Source organism: Oryctolagus cuniculus, chromosome X, assembly GCF_051225735.1.
Source record: "Oryctolagus cuniculus isolate XC-2025 breed Fujian yellow rabbit chromosome X, ASM5122573v1, whole genome shotgun sequence".
In the NCBI taxonomy this organism is placed as follows: Eukaryota; Metazoa; Chordata; class Mammalia; order Lagomorpha; family Leporidae; genus Oryctolagus; species Oryctolagus cuniculus.
Genome location: NC_142888.1, coordinates 38,352,973 through 38,366,513, shown reverse-complemented (window position 1 = coordinate 38,366,513; position 13,541 = coordinate 38,352,973). Strand labels below are relative to the sequence as shown.

Genomic DNA, 13,541 nt, shown 5'->3' with positions numbered 1-13,541 from the left:
TTAGGATCCCCATTTTACAGATGAGGAAGGTGAGGCTCCGGGGGAGGTGAGTTGACTTACGCAGGATCACTGAGTCAGCGAACTGAGATTCCAACTCAGTCTGAGCCCAGAGGCAGCTTTTGTGAACCGTTGCATTATTTCCTTTTGCAGTCTTGCTGCAGCCTGTCTTGGCCTCAGACTCTTCTAAGGATTTAAGTCCCGTGTATGTGGAACCCCTGAATTGCTATGGCACCTTGAGGAACGCCCTCCCATCTCGAGGCTTAAAGGCAGTACCAGGAAGGATCAGGCCTACTGCGCTTACCTTGCCAATCCCTTTCTCATCTCTGCTACCTTTTTAAGATGACTGGTGCTAAGTGACCTTCCTCTGGCCCCAGTTACTGGGCTCCGGTGGATGTTTATAGGAAAGAAAAACCCCACCCTGAGCCAACATAGCAAACAGACAGACCCAGCACTCTGGTATGTTTAGTTTCCATTCATTTTACAGCTGGATGAGGGAAAAAGAGAGGCATGGAACTGGCCCTTCTCCAGGCAAGATGCCAGCCCCAGCTCTTGGACAATCCTGGCTTGTGTGGGCTTCAATGCCACATTCAGAGCCTTCCCCACCCTTCAGGATGGTCCCTCCCTCTCAAGAGAAGGGATACCTGGAGGTTTAAAAGAGCAAGGGTTTGGAGATCGGCCTCAGACCTTCCGGACGTGAACACGAGAGCGAGGCCCGAGGTGGCATCATGTCTGGGTGGAGGTGTCTCAGCTGTGGCAGCTTTCTCCTGAGCATTCTCCTTGAACTGACAAACCAGGGACCTCCTGGCCCCCTCTCATCAGGCACGAAGGTCAGTTCTGGGATGAGGGAACCAGGCTCTGGGATTTGTGAGAAAACTAGCTCCTTGGAGGCAAGCAGGAGAAAGTAACTCAGGCTGTTTCCTCAGTGCCATGGCTGAGAAGGTAAGGCTGGAGAAAAGAGTCACTCTTTTTGCGGAGAACACGTCATGTGCTACACCAGGGCTCTTGCAAGAATCGTCGTTTCTTTTAGTTCTCGCAGCTTCTTTGGGAGCCAGGCTCTATTATGAGCCCCATTATAGAGGGGGAGAAAACTGAGGCGCAGAGGTTAAGACCCAGTTAGGAAGTGACAGAAGCAGCATTGAAACCCAGGCCCATCTGATCCAGGATGGGCCTTATTTCCCGCCACTCCACACTGGAAACAAACTAATTGTATATGAAGCGTGGTTAGACGGAGGGATCATGACTTCAGGAAAGGCATGACCTCAATCTCGAGGCCTCGGGGAACACATCTGTGAAATGTAGACCACAATGGTATCTAGTTCATAGGCCTGACAAAAGGATTAAATAAGATCATGCCATTCTTTCCACCTAAGATCCGAAAGATGGAGAAACAACAAGAAAAGTTGATCAGAGTAGGGCTCAACGAGTGGTAACCACTCTGTCACATTCTAAAGTCTAATCCATGCGCCAGCAATTTCAGCACCCCCTAGGACTTCGCTAAAAGGGTGGAATTTCAGGTCTCACTCGAGACTCACTGAATCAGAATCTGCCTTTCTAACAAGTTTCTAGGAGCGGCATGTGCATGTTAGAGTTGGAGAAGCACTTGTCCGGACGTCCCTTGATTAGTGAACTCCTGTGAGTCTTTGATCTTGAGACTTCATAAAGGTCACTGCTATAACAGACATGACAGACACTGTTTTCCCTCTCTGGGCCTCAGTTTCTCCACTTGTACCCTGACACCTGTTCGGGAATCTTGGGTTCCCAAGTATCAACCCACCTAGGTCAAGGATAGTCTACCTGTAACTTACCTCTTGTCTCCTCTTGCAGCTTCTGATGACGAGCTATTCCGTGCGCTCCACTGTGGTATCTCGTTATGCCCACACTTTGATCACGTCTGTCTTGTTCAATCCACATGCTGAGACCCATGCAGCCATCTTTGAGCTGGATTTGCCTCGCCTCGCCTTCATCTCCAATTTCACTATGTAAGTCTGCTTCCGCACTCATCGCTTTATGCATCTGTGCACACGTTCATGCATTTTGTATTTGTTCTTTCAGCAGAACATAGTAATGAAGGCATTGTACTCTGAGATTAGACTTGCTCAATTGGAATCCTTGGTTCTGTCACCTATGCGACTCGGGAAAAGTTACCTCACTTTTGAGAGTTTAATTTTACACATCTATGAAGTCAGAATAAAATTAGTGATTCAAAAAAATTAGTGATTCAAAAATTCAGTGAGTTAACATGTACAGAAATATATGCTAAAATCAGCCAGTGTATTGTGAGTATCTGATAATATTAGCTTTATTACTTTTTAAAATTTTTAATAAATCTTTTTAAAGATTTATTTATGTATTTGAAAGGCAGAGTTACAGAGAGCCAGAGTCAGAGAGAGAGAGAGAGAGAGGTCTTCCATCTGTTGGTTCACTCCCCAGATGGCTGCAATGGCCAGAGCTGTGCCATTCTGAAGACAGGAGCCAGGAGCTTCCTCTGGGTCTCCCACACAGGTGCAGGGGCCCAAGGACTTGGGCCATCTTCTACTGTTTCCCAGGCCATAGCAGAGATCTGGATCAGAAATAGAGCAACCGGACTCGAACTGGCGCCCATATTGGATGCTGGCACTGCAAGCAGCAGCTTTACCCGCTATGCCACAGCACCGGCCCCATAGCTTCATTATTTTTAATAGACATTTCCTGATGCTGACTCTGTGTGGCCTACATAGTCTAATGGCGGGGAGGAGGCACGAAAAAAGAAAGCAGTTGAGTTCAACAAAATATGTTGTGAGGAAAGAGAAGTCTGAATATGCAATGGATCAGAGGACGCTGGTCAGTTTCCTACTCCAAGGCAGTTGGACAAAACGGCACAGAGATGACATGTAAACTGAGGTTTGAACTATAAGATATTCATCAGCCAAGCAGAATGAGGTAGAGGTAGGGAATCCAGGCCGAAAGGTAAAGGCACAAATGTTCCCCCACTGAAGAACGACATGGATTTCCATGTCACTGCAGTACAGGGGACAGGCAAAGGGTAGAAGAGTGATCAGAAATGAGACTTGAGATATAGGAAAAGATTAGGCCATGGAAGGCTTCCAACACTAGAACAAGTACTTGGATCTCAATTTGTGGTCTGGAAACCATCTTATGAGTTTCCCCACATATCAAGAAAAGCTACTAAAGGATGTTGATTTATTAATATATAAATTATACATGTGTATATATATTAGTGGGAAATGTATTAGCTACATTATGAAGCAAGCATACTTGTGTAAACATAAATCATGAAAGAAAACTCTATAAATAGAGTGTTAATATTCTTTTCCCACTCCTGCTTTGTCTCGAGCATCCCTTGGAGCTTGTACACCCCACCATAGTCCATAATGAGGCTATATCATAAGGCTGTGAGCAAACAATGATGATAGTGAAGTGGGAGTGGACTGGGAAAGGGGAGGTAGAACTGAGAAGCCCAGAGTTCAGGTAAGGAAATGGGGACAGAGCCCATGTGAAGGCTGCAGACGACTGTAGTAGGATAACGGTGGTGGGATTTGAGAGATCACTAGAGGAAGAACCGAGCTGACTGTGTGTAGGAAGTAAATACATACGATGCTGCCTACCATTTTGTGGCTTGTCCAGCCTGCTAGATGACAGTAGAGGTGATGAACAAAAGGGGGGGGGGTGCTCATTAGCCTGTATAACACCTTAGTGTGAATTAGGAAAAGGCCCCTGGCTTTGGATAGGACTCAGACTTAGCTGGTTAGTGAGTCCAGCACAGGCAAGGCTTCCGCCCTCACTCAGCTCCCTTCCCCCCATTCATGGGGAGGAGGTTCTTATGCTGTAAACAACATGTGCAGCCTGGAAGAGCAGCCCTGGAGCCTCCGCCTGCTATGGAGAACCTTCTGGCATTGTCTTGAAGAGTGGCTAGGTTGGAGGAAGTGATTGGTGTGGAGTGAGGGCAGGCAGTTTATGAGAGTGGTGCTGAGGTAGTCAAGGAGGGCTTCCTGGAAGCAGGATTTCCAGATGGGTAAGATTTGAAGGAACCAAGATCATCGCAAGCAGGGGACCCAGGGAGAACAGACAAAAACAAGCAGGCATGCGTCTGGAGTATGGGGGGTAACCAGAGAGGTGGGCGGTCAAAGGATGCAAGGGCCAAGCAGTTTGACAGAATTTAGATTCTTGCTTCCATAGAAAAAACACCAAAAGAATTTTTTAAAAAAATTAAGAAAAGCAGGCTGGAGGAAATGTTCTTGGGCAGACTCTGTGGAAAGTATGCTGGCTGGAGGCAGCACACACACAGAGGCCCCAGTGTGCTGCTGCCAGAGCAGCTCCACCCTCCCCCCCTCAACACCCCCCAGGAGACCTTGGGGCCGTGCCAGCTCGGCCCACCCCCACACTAGCCCAGGCCGGCAATACTGCTTCAGCTGCCTAGAAACACTTCTCGCCTGAGTGGTCTCTTCTGCACACTTCAGTTCCTTCCTTAGTGTTCCTGGAAGTTGGTCAAGTAATTTTCTTGGTATTTGTGCCTCAGTTACTCCATCTGTAAAATGGAGACTGTTGTACTTGCCTCCTACAGGGCTGCATCAACGTTCTCTAGGACACCAAACTCTTACTTCCCAGAAACAGCTCTGACCCATCCCTTCCCTTTTCAAGATTTATCCATAACTCCACATTCTCCAAGGCCAAAAGTCCTTACTGCCATGTGTTTGCTCTCTGAGTCTTGTGTTCAAAGCCCCTTGTTGTCCTCTCCTACTAAACTGTTGCCCATACGTCTTGCTGCTGCCCCTCTCTTCTGTTGTTCCTTGAAACACACTCTGGGTTTTCCTGCTGTCTGTCTGGGATGTCTATTCCATAAATAACTATTGAGTGCCTACTGTGTGTCAGACCATATTCGAAGTACGAGGGGTACAGCAGGAAATAAAACAAAATACCTGTCCTCAAGGAACTCATAGTCCAGTAAAAGAAGACAGTCATGAGAAAAAATAAACACATAAATACACATTAGTTTATAGATGAGAAATGCTACAGACAAGGGCCAGCGTTGTGGTGTAGCAGGTAAAGCTGCCGCTTGCAACACCGGCATCCAACATGGGCACTGGTTTGAGTCCTGACTGCTCTACTTCCAATCCAGCTCCCTGCTAATGGCCTTAGAAAGGCAACAGAGGATGACCCAAATGTCTGGCCCCTGCCATCCATGTGGGAGACCCACATGAAGCTCCTGGCTGCTGCCTTTAGCCTGGCCCAGCCCTGGTTGTTGCAGCCATACGGGGAGTGAACCAGTGGATGGAATCTCTCTCTCTCTCTCTCTCTCTCTCTCTCTCTCTCTACCCCTGTAACTCTGACATTCAAATAAATAAATCAATATTAAAAAAAAAGAAGTGTCAAAGACAAAGAGGAAATAGAATCAGGGAAATAGTAAATGAGTGTGAGTGTTGGGCAGGGAGGTGCTATTTTAGAGTGATCAAGGATGAATCTCTGAGGAAGTAGCATTTGAAAAGGCTGGAAAGGGGAGGACAGCCAGAGTGAGGACTTGCAAAGATTTGGAGGAAGAAGCTTCCAGGTAAAGTGAACAGCCATTGCAAAGCCTCTGAGACAGGAAGTGGCAAGGAGGCCAGTGTGGCTGGACCAGAGTGAGTGACAGGAAGCCTAGGAGGGGGTGGAGTTAGAGAGGTGACAGTGAGCCAGATTGTGCAGGGTCATGGGGAGCCTGGTGAACACTTTGGCTTTTACTCTAAGTCAAGACCAGAGCTACAGAGAGTTTTGAGCTGAAGAGTTACGTGGCTTAATTTAAGGCTAACAGCATATCTCTGCCTGCTGCAGGAACACACTCTAAGGAAGCAGAGGCTTAAAAAGGAGGCCAATTAGTAGGTTATTTCATTTATTCGAGCAAGAGAAATTGGTAGTTTATACCAGGGTAGTAATTGTAGGAGTGGTGAGAAGTGGTCAGATTGTGGATGTATTCTAAAGATAGAGCCAAAAATCCCTGATGGATTGGATGTGGAGTGTGAGAGAAAGCCGGGAGTCAAGCATGACTTAAGATTTTTAGCCAAACAACTATTTCCTGAGATAAGGAAGGCTGGGGAGGAGCAGCTCAAGATGGGGAGATATTAGGGGTATGTGAAGCTTGAGGTGCCTAACGAACATTCTAGTGCAGATGCCAAGTAATCGATTGGACATACAGGTCTGGAGTTCAGAGGACAAATACACACTGGAGATACAGATTTGAGACTCATCTGTTTGTACATGGTATTTCAGGCCATGGGCTAAATGACATCAACTAGAGAGTGAATGCAGGAAGAACAGAAGAGGGGAGGGGAGGGAGGGGAGGACAAGGGAGGGGAGGAAAGGTTAAGAACAGATCCTTGGAGCGTTCCAAAGATTTAGAAGTCAGGAATAGAAGGGGCCAACAGAGGAGACTGAGAAGGCCTGGCCAGTGAGGATTATTTATCCATATCCTCCCTTTCAGGCCCAGCTCCAAGGCCACCTCCTCTAGGATCCTTGCTTAAACACAGGCAAAAATTTTCTCTCTCTTCCTTGAACTCCTTTCTACTTGATTATCTTCCTTACAGAAATGAAGAAAATGAGAGTAAGCAAGTCTGTTTGTAATCCATCAGCTGCTGAGATCCCTGAGGACAAGGCCCCCTCCTTAGCCAGGCCCAGAAGACTTTGCAGCAATTTGCACAATAGTTTCACAATTTTTACTGTCTATACCACCCACTATATTATTTATATAATCTATTATATATGTGTGTGTGTATATATATATGTATATATATATATATACACTTGATAAGATTATCTCAGACTTACCCTAAGTAAATAGTATCTGTGACTTCATGAGTTCAATGTACTAGCTGTATTTTTAAATAAACATTACAGTAACAATCAAAAATATTGTATGTGCCCAAAGGTGGAATTCACTCAACACTTTGAGAAATGTAAAATGTGAACACGAGCTCCACCATATGCTGTGTGGTCTCTATTTCCCTACCTGATGATTGGAGAGATACTCATTCACCCTGCTTTATTTCCCTCTCCTCTCTTCCTTTCTTGCTCATACACTGTTTTGTTCATTCTCTTACCTCACCCCCACCCTCCTCCTCTTCCTTCCTTATTTTTCTTTCTCTATGTCTCTGACCATTTCTGTATTTTTCTTTCCCTGGTGCTGCCGTCTCCCCTCTGCTTCCCCCGTCAGGACCATCAACAATAAAGTGTACATTGCGAAAGTCAAAGAGAAGCACCAAGCAAAGAAAATCTATGAGGAAGCCCATCAGCAGGGAAAGACAGCTGCTCACATAGGCATCAGGTATGTCCTCATCCAGTCTGAAACATGACTGAATCATCATAACTGAGTGATAGGGCAGATAACGTTCGCTCTGGTCTGTCCATCTGTGAACAGACACAGTGATCTCTCCTTCATAGGATAATATGCAGATGACGTGAGTTAATGAGTGCTGAAGCCTATAACAGACTAGGTGTTCAATAAATGGGTGTTTACGGCCCATTTCCACCTTTCTCTTGCTAGCAGGGTGTGGCTTCTTTAAGAACTGACACCTTCTGGGAAGGTTGTGTGCAAGTGAGATTTTTCTAAATTGAATCCTGTTTGCTAACTGAGTTCGCTTCAGCTGGCAGAAATGTGTTGTCTCCTTTCAGTGTGTTCTCCTAGCTTCCAAGAACGTTTCATCAAGTAGGAAAAGTTTAGATTTGGCGACTGCAACCTGAAGAGTTACTGCCATCAAAACAAACTCACTCCAGAACATGGGGGAGGGCTGGGTGTGAGGGGCTATTTGAAGGGGAAGAGGCACTGTACACAAATTGAAAACTTTTTCTATGAAACAAATCATTGGCCTTTATTTGTTCTGCCCAAGATTCAGTTTTTCACAGACTGGCTTTCCTTAAGGGTGAACTGCCTGTGATAACTTCTCAGGCACAGTATTTGGGAGAGTGAATGAGGGAGGGACAGACATTGATGAGGCAATGAAGCAATGACTAACTCCGGGCCAGAGACTTAGTTGATCCACACTGTTCAGGTCTGTGGAGGCTAGGGTGGGGGTGGGGGGTCTGTTGAACCAGGACACAAGGCAATAACTGTCCAGCTCCTCAGGAGATCCCATCGCTAAACCATCTGCCTCCTTGACTTGTGCAGGGACCGGGAATCAGAGAAGTTCCGCATCTCAACTAGCCTGGCAGCAGGCACAGCGATGACTTTTGCCTTGGCCTATGAGGAGCTCTTGCAGCGGCAACAAGGCCAGTACCAGCTGGTGGTGAGCCTGAAGCCTGGTCAGTTGGTAACCAGACTGAGCGTAGAAGTCACAGTGTCCGAAAGGACAGGCATTGCCTTTGTGCACGTACCGCCGCTGAGGACCAGCCGCCTGCGCACCAAGGACAACACAAGTATGTGCACAACACTACCGGTCAACCACCAGAGAAGCCTTCCCTAAATGCGAGCCTACCTTTTCCAATGGGCTTCCTTGCAGTGCTGCTTCTGCCCTGTGCTCCCTTACCAGGTCTTTCCCGACTCAGTGAGAGAAGGCACACTGGGAGGTAAAGATATACCTGGGGTAAGGCTTTACTTGGTCTTTGCAGGCAGTTGAAACTGGACATGAAAAACACTTCCCAGAGTCTTGATGACTCCTATTAATAAAAATCAATACTGGGGAAGCAGGAGTTGGAAGGGTATATGAAACCATGAGTTAAGAGTAAGGAGTATTGAAGAAGAAACATTGGCCCTGGACTTGCCTTTGCTGGAGCCCACAGATGCTAGGGGACAAGAAGTACGAGCAGCCCTGGCCCCTGCTTGGGGGTGCGGGGCACAGAGGCGGCCAATGCCATCACATCTGGCACTTGCGAAGGCTGGGCTGGCGACACCGGCATCACTCCCTGAGCTGGGAGCGATGCAGATGGCTGAGCCCACCTTGGGGAGCCCGGTTGCTCAGCTTGCAGAGGGCCCAGGAATCAGCATCTGTGACCAGCTGGGGGAACTGTACCTGCAGCCAGGGTGTGGAATCAGGGAACTGGGCCCTGCACTCCCTCAGAGCAGTGATGGACAGGCACCGAGAAATCTCCAGGTCCCGAGGCCCTTGCAAAGCCTATAGCAATGGAGGCCTGTCTGGCAGATGCAGAGGGCAGCGGGGCGGACATACTGCAGACAGACACACACGGACTGCCTTCCCTTCCCAGCTGTAACTCCCGCTGATGAGCGAGACTCCATAGCTCTGCATCACTGTCCCCATCTAAGTGGGGTAGGGAGGGGGCACCCATCACTGGGGACCATGAGGGCATTTGAGAAAACCCACCCCACAGACGCCTGGGTGTCCTGTCAGGGAGACTGGAAGAAAGTGTGCTGGCCGGCATCGGGGAGCACTCACGGCGCCCCGGGTGGGGTCCCCCGTGCTAGACCTAAACGTCCTCCTGTCACCCCCACACGCACTGGGTGTCACCAGGAGCCACGGGCATCCGGGCTAGGGATGGAGAGACGGGGCTGAGAGGGAGGCAGTGACTGGGGCACGGCCCCTCAGCGGCCGTGGGGACCTGGGCCCACGGGCCGGGGCCATCGCAGGCCTCGCAGCCTGCACTCTGGAGCCCTAAGCTATAAACGGCAGCGCCCTCCCCCTTCTCCTTAAAGGTTACAGCAGAGGGTAGGACCAATCCTGTGGGGATAAGGCAGAACAAAGAGCTGGGAGAGGAAGGAAGCCCAGGGAACGTATGTGAGCAGGCGCCTCCGAGAGTATGGGGGCTCGGGTTGCCCCCCAGCTTCCTGACAGCTGGAGCAGGAAGGGGGGAGCAGAATTCCCAAGTTTCCCCTTTCTGGAAAAAAGGAGGCGCAGAGACAGTTGTAAATGGACATTTGTCTTGGACTCAAATTCCAGAGCAGTTGATCTTGTGGCCGGCTCAGCAAACATCCGGGACCAGGAATTCAGCAGTGATTTCACGAGACGAGACGCGAAAAGGCCTATTCACACACGTGATCCTGAGAGCCAGGCGGCAGGGAAGACAAGGCGTGAAATTCTATGCAGAGGAGAACCTGGCCGGGCTGCTGTTTCCCACAGCTGTGGGGTGGGAGGAGACCCGGGTCCTGTCTGCCTGTCTGTCCCTGTCCCCAGCACACAGCACAGAGCACGCTGCCTGTGTGGGAGAGCCCAGGGCCACGCAGCGGGTCCTGGTGCGGGGTTGCAGGGAAGGGAGATGACCGGGAGAGGAGGCAGTGGGGTCAGGCTGCCCGGGGCTGGGAGCTGAGCGTGAGGCGGGTCTGCCAGGCTGGGCTTGAGGCAGGAGGCAGAGCAGGAGCTGGCTGCAGGACGTGGAGAGCAGCAAGGCACTGGGGCAGGCGGGTGGGCAGGGGTTCGGCCTGTCAGCCTGCCTGATGCTGCCCCTTTGCTGTGCCTTCCCGCACTTCTCTGTCTGCTGAGCCCTCCCCGCCACAACCCCACATAGGACAGGCTGACTCGCCGCCATCGACGAGGATCGAGAGGGGAGAGACCTGCGCACGAGTCACCTTCTGCCCGACTTTGCGAGACCAGGCTGCCTTCTCGGGCTCAGGCGTCATGGCCGACTTCGTGGTGCAGTATGACGTGCTCATGGAGGACGTCATGGGAGACGTGCAGGTGAGGGGGCCCAGGGATGCGGGAGGGCCGTGGGCTCTGCAGTGACGGCCTGAGCAATGCTCTGCTTGGACAAGTTGTCCCTCTGGGTCTCGCTGGGGTTCTGGGAAGCCGGCTGTCCAGGAGAGGCGCAGCATGAGGACATGGGCACCATAGCATGAAACACAGGTTCCACAGCTGGGGCGGTGCGGGGACTCCACAGAAGGCCTGCAGACCTGCAACTGCAGAGCTGAATCCTGCCTCGGTCAACCTGCACTGGATCCGATCCACGCGTAGCTCCCTCGGAAGCAGACCTGCTGCAGAGGGAACCACCGGCCACTACTCACTCCCTCGCACCCCTGAGCTCTGAGGCTGGCTGGCGTTCACAGACTCACGTTCTCTGGGCATTGCTTGCCGCCCCTCAGGAGGGAGAGTTTCCCTGGGCTTCAGATGAGCCTGACGTGAACACAGGGAGCCCTTCCATGTGCTTTAACCAGCTCGCCAAGTCCACGAGGAGCACCCATGGGCCAGCAGAGCGGCTGAGAGCAGACACTGACTGTGAGCTGAAGACGAGGACGGCAGGGACGCTCCAGCCCCCATTTGTCCCTGCTGCCAGCATGCGAGACACCTGCTGCTGCCCAGACCACACCGCAGGCTCTCTGGGAAGACACGTGGGCATCCTCACTATCTGCATGTGGGCATTGCTCAGCCCATGCCGCCCTGGGTGACCACATTCACCTTCCACGTAGGGACTCCACCCTCTGTCCACCTGTCAGCACCTCCTCTTGCTCCAAGGCCACTCCACCTTCTCCCCCTGGTGAGCCCTGGCTCCCCAGGACTCCTGTCTCCCTCGTGGGCTCACATGTGCTGTGCTCCACCTGCCCTCAGGTAGGGCTCGCTCACCCTACCCTGCACACTTCCCCACCGGGCAGAGCTGCTCTGGCCCAGTCCTGCGCTCGTGGGCTCAGGGACCCTGGAAGAGCAACGCAGGCTCTCGGCCCCCTCTGGACTCACCTACTCCTGAGGTGCATGGGCACACACAGCTCTGCACATCCTCAAGAGCTCAGTTGCTGGGTCAAAACCGGCAGTGGGCCGCTGTAGCTCTGCAGGGCAGTCCAAGGAACTCCTGGTCCAAGAGCTGACATCTGAGATGCTACGGAGGAAGTGAATAGGACACATGCCCTGCTCGGCTGACCCAGTGAAGGGCAAGGCATGCGGAAAGAGGGAACAGCACGTGCAGGTGCACAGAGGCATGGGACAGCCCGTGGTGAAGAGGAATGGAAGCAATTTCCCGCAACCTCAGACCAAGACATGGGGGTACCTTGTCAGCAGGTGGCAGCAGGGGCCGTGAACGGGTGTCCCTCGAGTGAGGGTGATTGCTCTAGGGAGGCCTTGGACTCCTGCTTCACTCTACCTTCTGCAGCATTGCCAGGAGTGGGAATGCACAGCCCAGGTACCCACTCTCCGCGAGTCCTTCGTCACCCCAGAGGGAAGCCTCAGTTCACTCCCCATTACCGATTGCATTGTGCCCACGTTTGCAGGCCGAGCGCCATCACCCACTGATTACTGGGTGGGGACAGGCTCTGCCCCAACGCGTGGCACTCCCTGCTCTGGTGGTGCTGGGGGCCCAGCAGGACTTCACACCCAGGACCCAGCCCACTGTCTGTGGTGCAAGAGAGACAACACTGACACAGCTGACAAGTGCCCTCTCAGGGGACAGCACAAGGGATGACAGAAGAAAGAAGGAAGGCTCTTGGCAGCAAGGCCGTCTCTCGCGGGAAGGGCAAGGCGGGCCTGGGCCTCAGTGCAAAGACTGATCCCCGTGCGGGGCTCGAGAGGAGGGGAAGGCATCGCAGTGCCGTGGGGGCGCACAGCAGAGCAGCACAGGCTGGGCTATGCCTGCCCTGGAGTGTGTGGGCATGAGCTGCAAACTCGACAGCAGAGACCGCAGGGAGAAATCGGCCAGGCAGCTGCGCCTGGGGGCTGGCGAGCCCTGCAGCAGCCCCACGGCGAGGCTGAGTCTGTCCGGAGGTGTCCGGGGAGCCAGGAGGGGAATGACACCGCGGGGTCGTGCTGATGAGACCCAGCCGCTGCTGAGCCCCAGGCTCCGCAGGCCCCACACTAGGTGCAGCAGCGCACCTGGCTGCCGTGAGGCCTGCACAGGGACTGGGTTGTGTGTGGTGCGACTGGTGCTGGCCCTGAGAAGTATCCAGGAGCAACTGAAAGCAGCAGGGATGTCGTGTGCCCGGTGTGGGGAAGGGCATGGAGGGCGTGTGCAGGTGACACTGGGAAGTGAATCAGCGGTGACACTGCGGATGGTGACCCATGAAGAAAAAGGCACACATTGGAAGCCTACAGACAAGATGAGAAGGATGCACCAGCACGAGAAAGCAGCAGGGATGTCGTGTGCCCGGTGTGGGGAAGAGCATGGAGGGCGTGTGCAGGTGACACTGTGAATGAATCAGCGGTGACGCTGCGGATGGTGGCCCATGAAGAGAAAGGCACACATTGGAAGCCTACAGACAAGATGAGAAGGATCCACCAGCACGAGAAACAGCAGAGATGTCTTGTGCCTGGTGTGGGGAAGGGCGTGGAGGGTGTGTGCAGGTGACACTGGGAAGTGAATCAGCGGTGACACTGCGGATGGTGGCCCATGAAGAGAAAGGCACACATTGGGAGCCTGGGACTAGATGAGGGTCGCACTGTTGGGACGATGACACTGGAGGTCCCTGACCCATGCACAGTACATTGCGAAGTGGGCACTGCATAGACGAGATGTGTGGCCCCAGCTGGCCAGAAGGGTTGGAATCCCAGGGAGCAAGTGTGTCACCCAGGCAGATGGTGTGTGGTCTGAACCTGAGTTTCCTGACGAAAGAGCTGAGAGGCCAGTGCCAGACCCCACAGCCAGGGCTGCTCCCAGCCCTCAGGCGACCCTCTGCCACTGCTGCCAGGCAGCACACAAGTGCCCAGTTCCCT

The 13,541-nt window shown here is 52.2% G+C and overlaps 1 protein-coding gene across 1 annotated transcript in view; it reads left to right on the top strand.

Moving 5' to 3' along the window:
* The first annotated feature begins 598 nt into the window (after positions 1 to 598).
* The window catches only part of ITIH6 (inter-alpha-trypsin inhibitor heavy chain family member 6), a 30,106-nt gene continuing 17,163 nt past the window's right edge, over positions 599 to 13,541 (top strand). Inside the window, exons 1-5 of the mRNA XM_002720020.6 lie at positions 599 to 827; positions 1,825 to 1,979; positions 7,181 to 7,291; positions 8,132 to 8,379; positions 10,420 to 10,589. Coding sequence (XP_002720066.3) covers positions 726 to 827; positions 1,825 to 1,979; positions 7,181 to 7,291; positions 8,132 to 8,379; positions 10,420 to 10,589 — 786 coding nt within the window. The 5' untranslated portion in view covers positions 599 to 725. The remainder of the gene's footprint in view (positions 828 to 1,824; positions 1,980 to 7,180; positions 7,292 to 8,131; positions 8,380 to 10,419; positions 10,590 to 13,541) is intronic.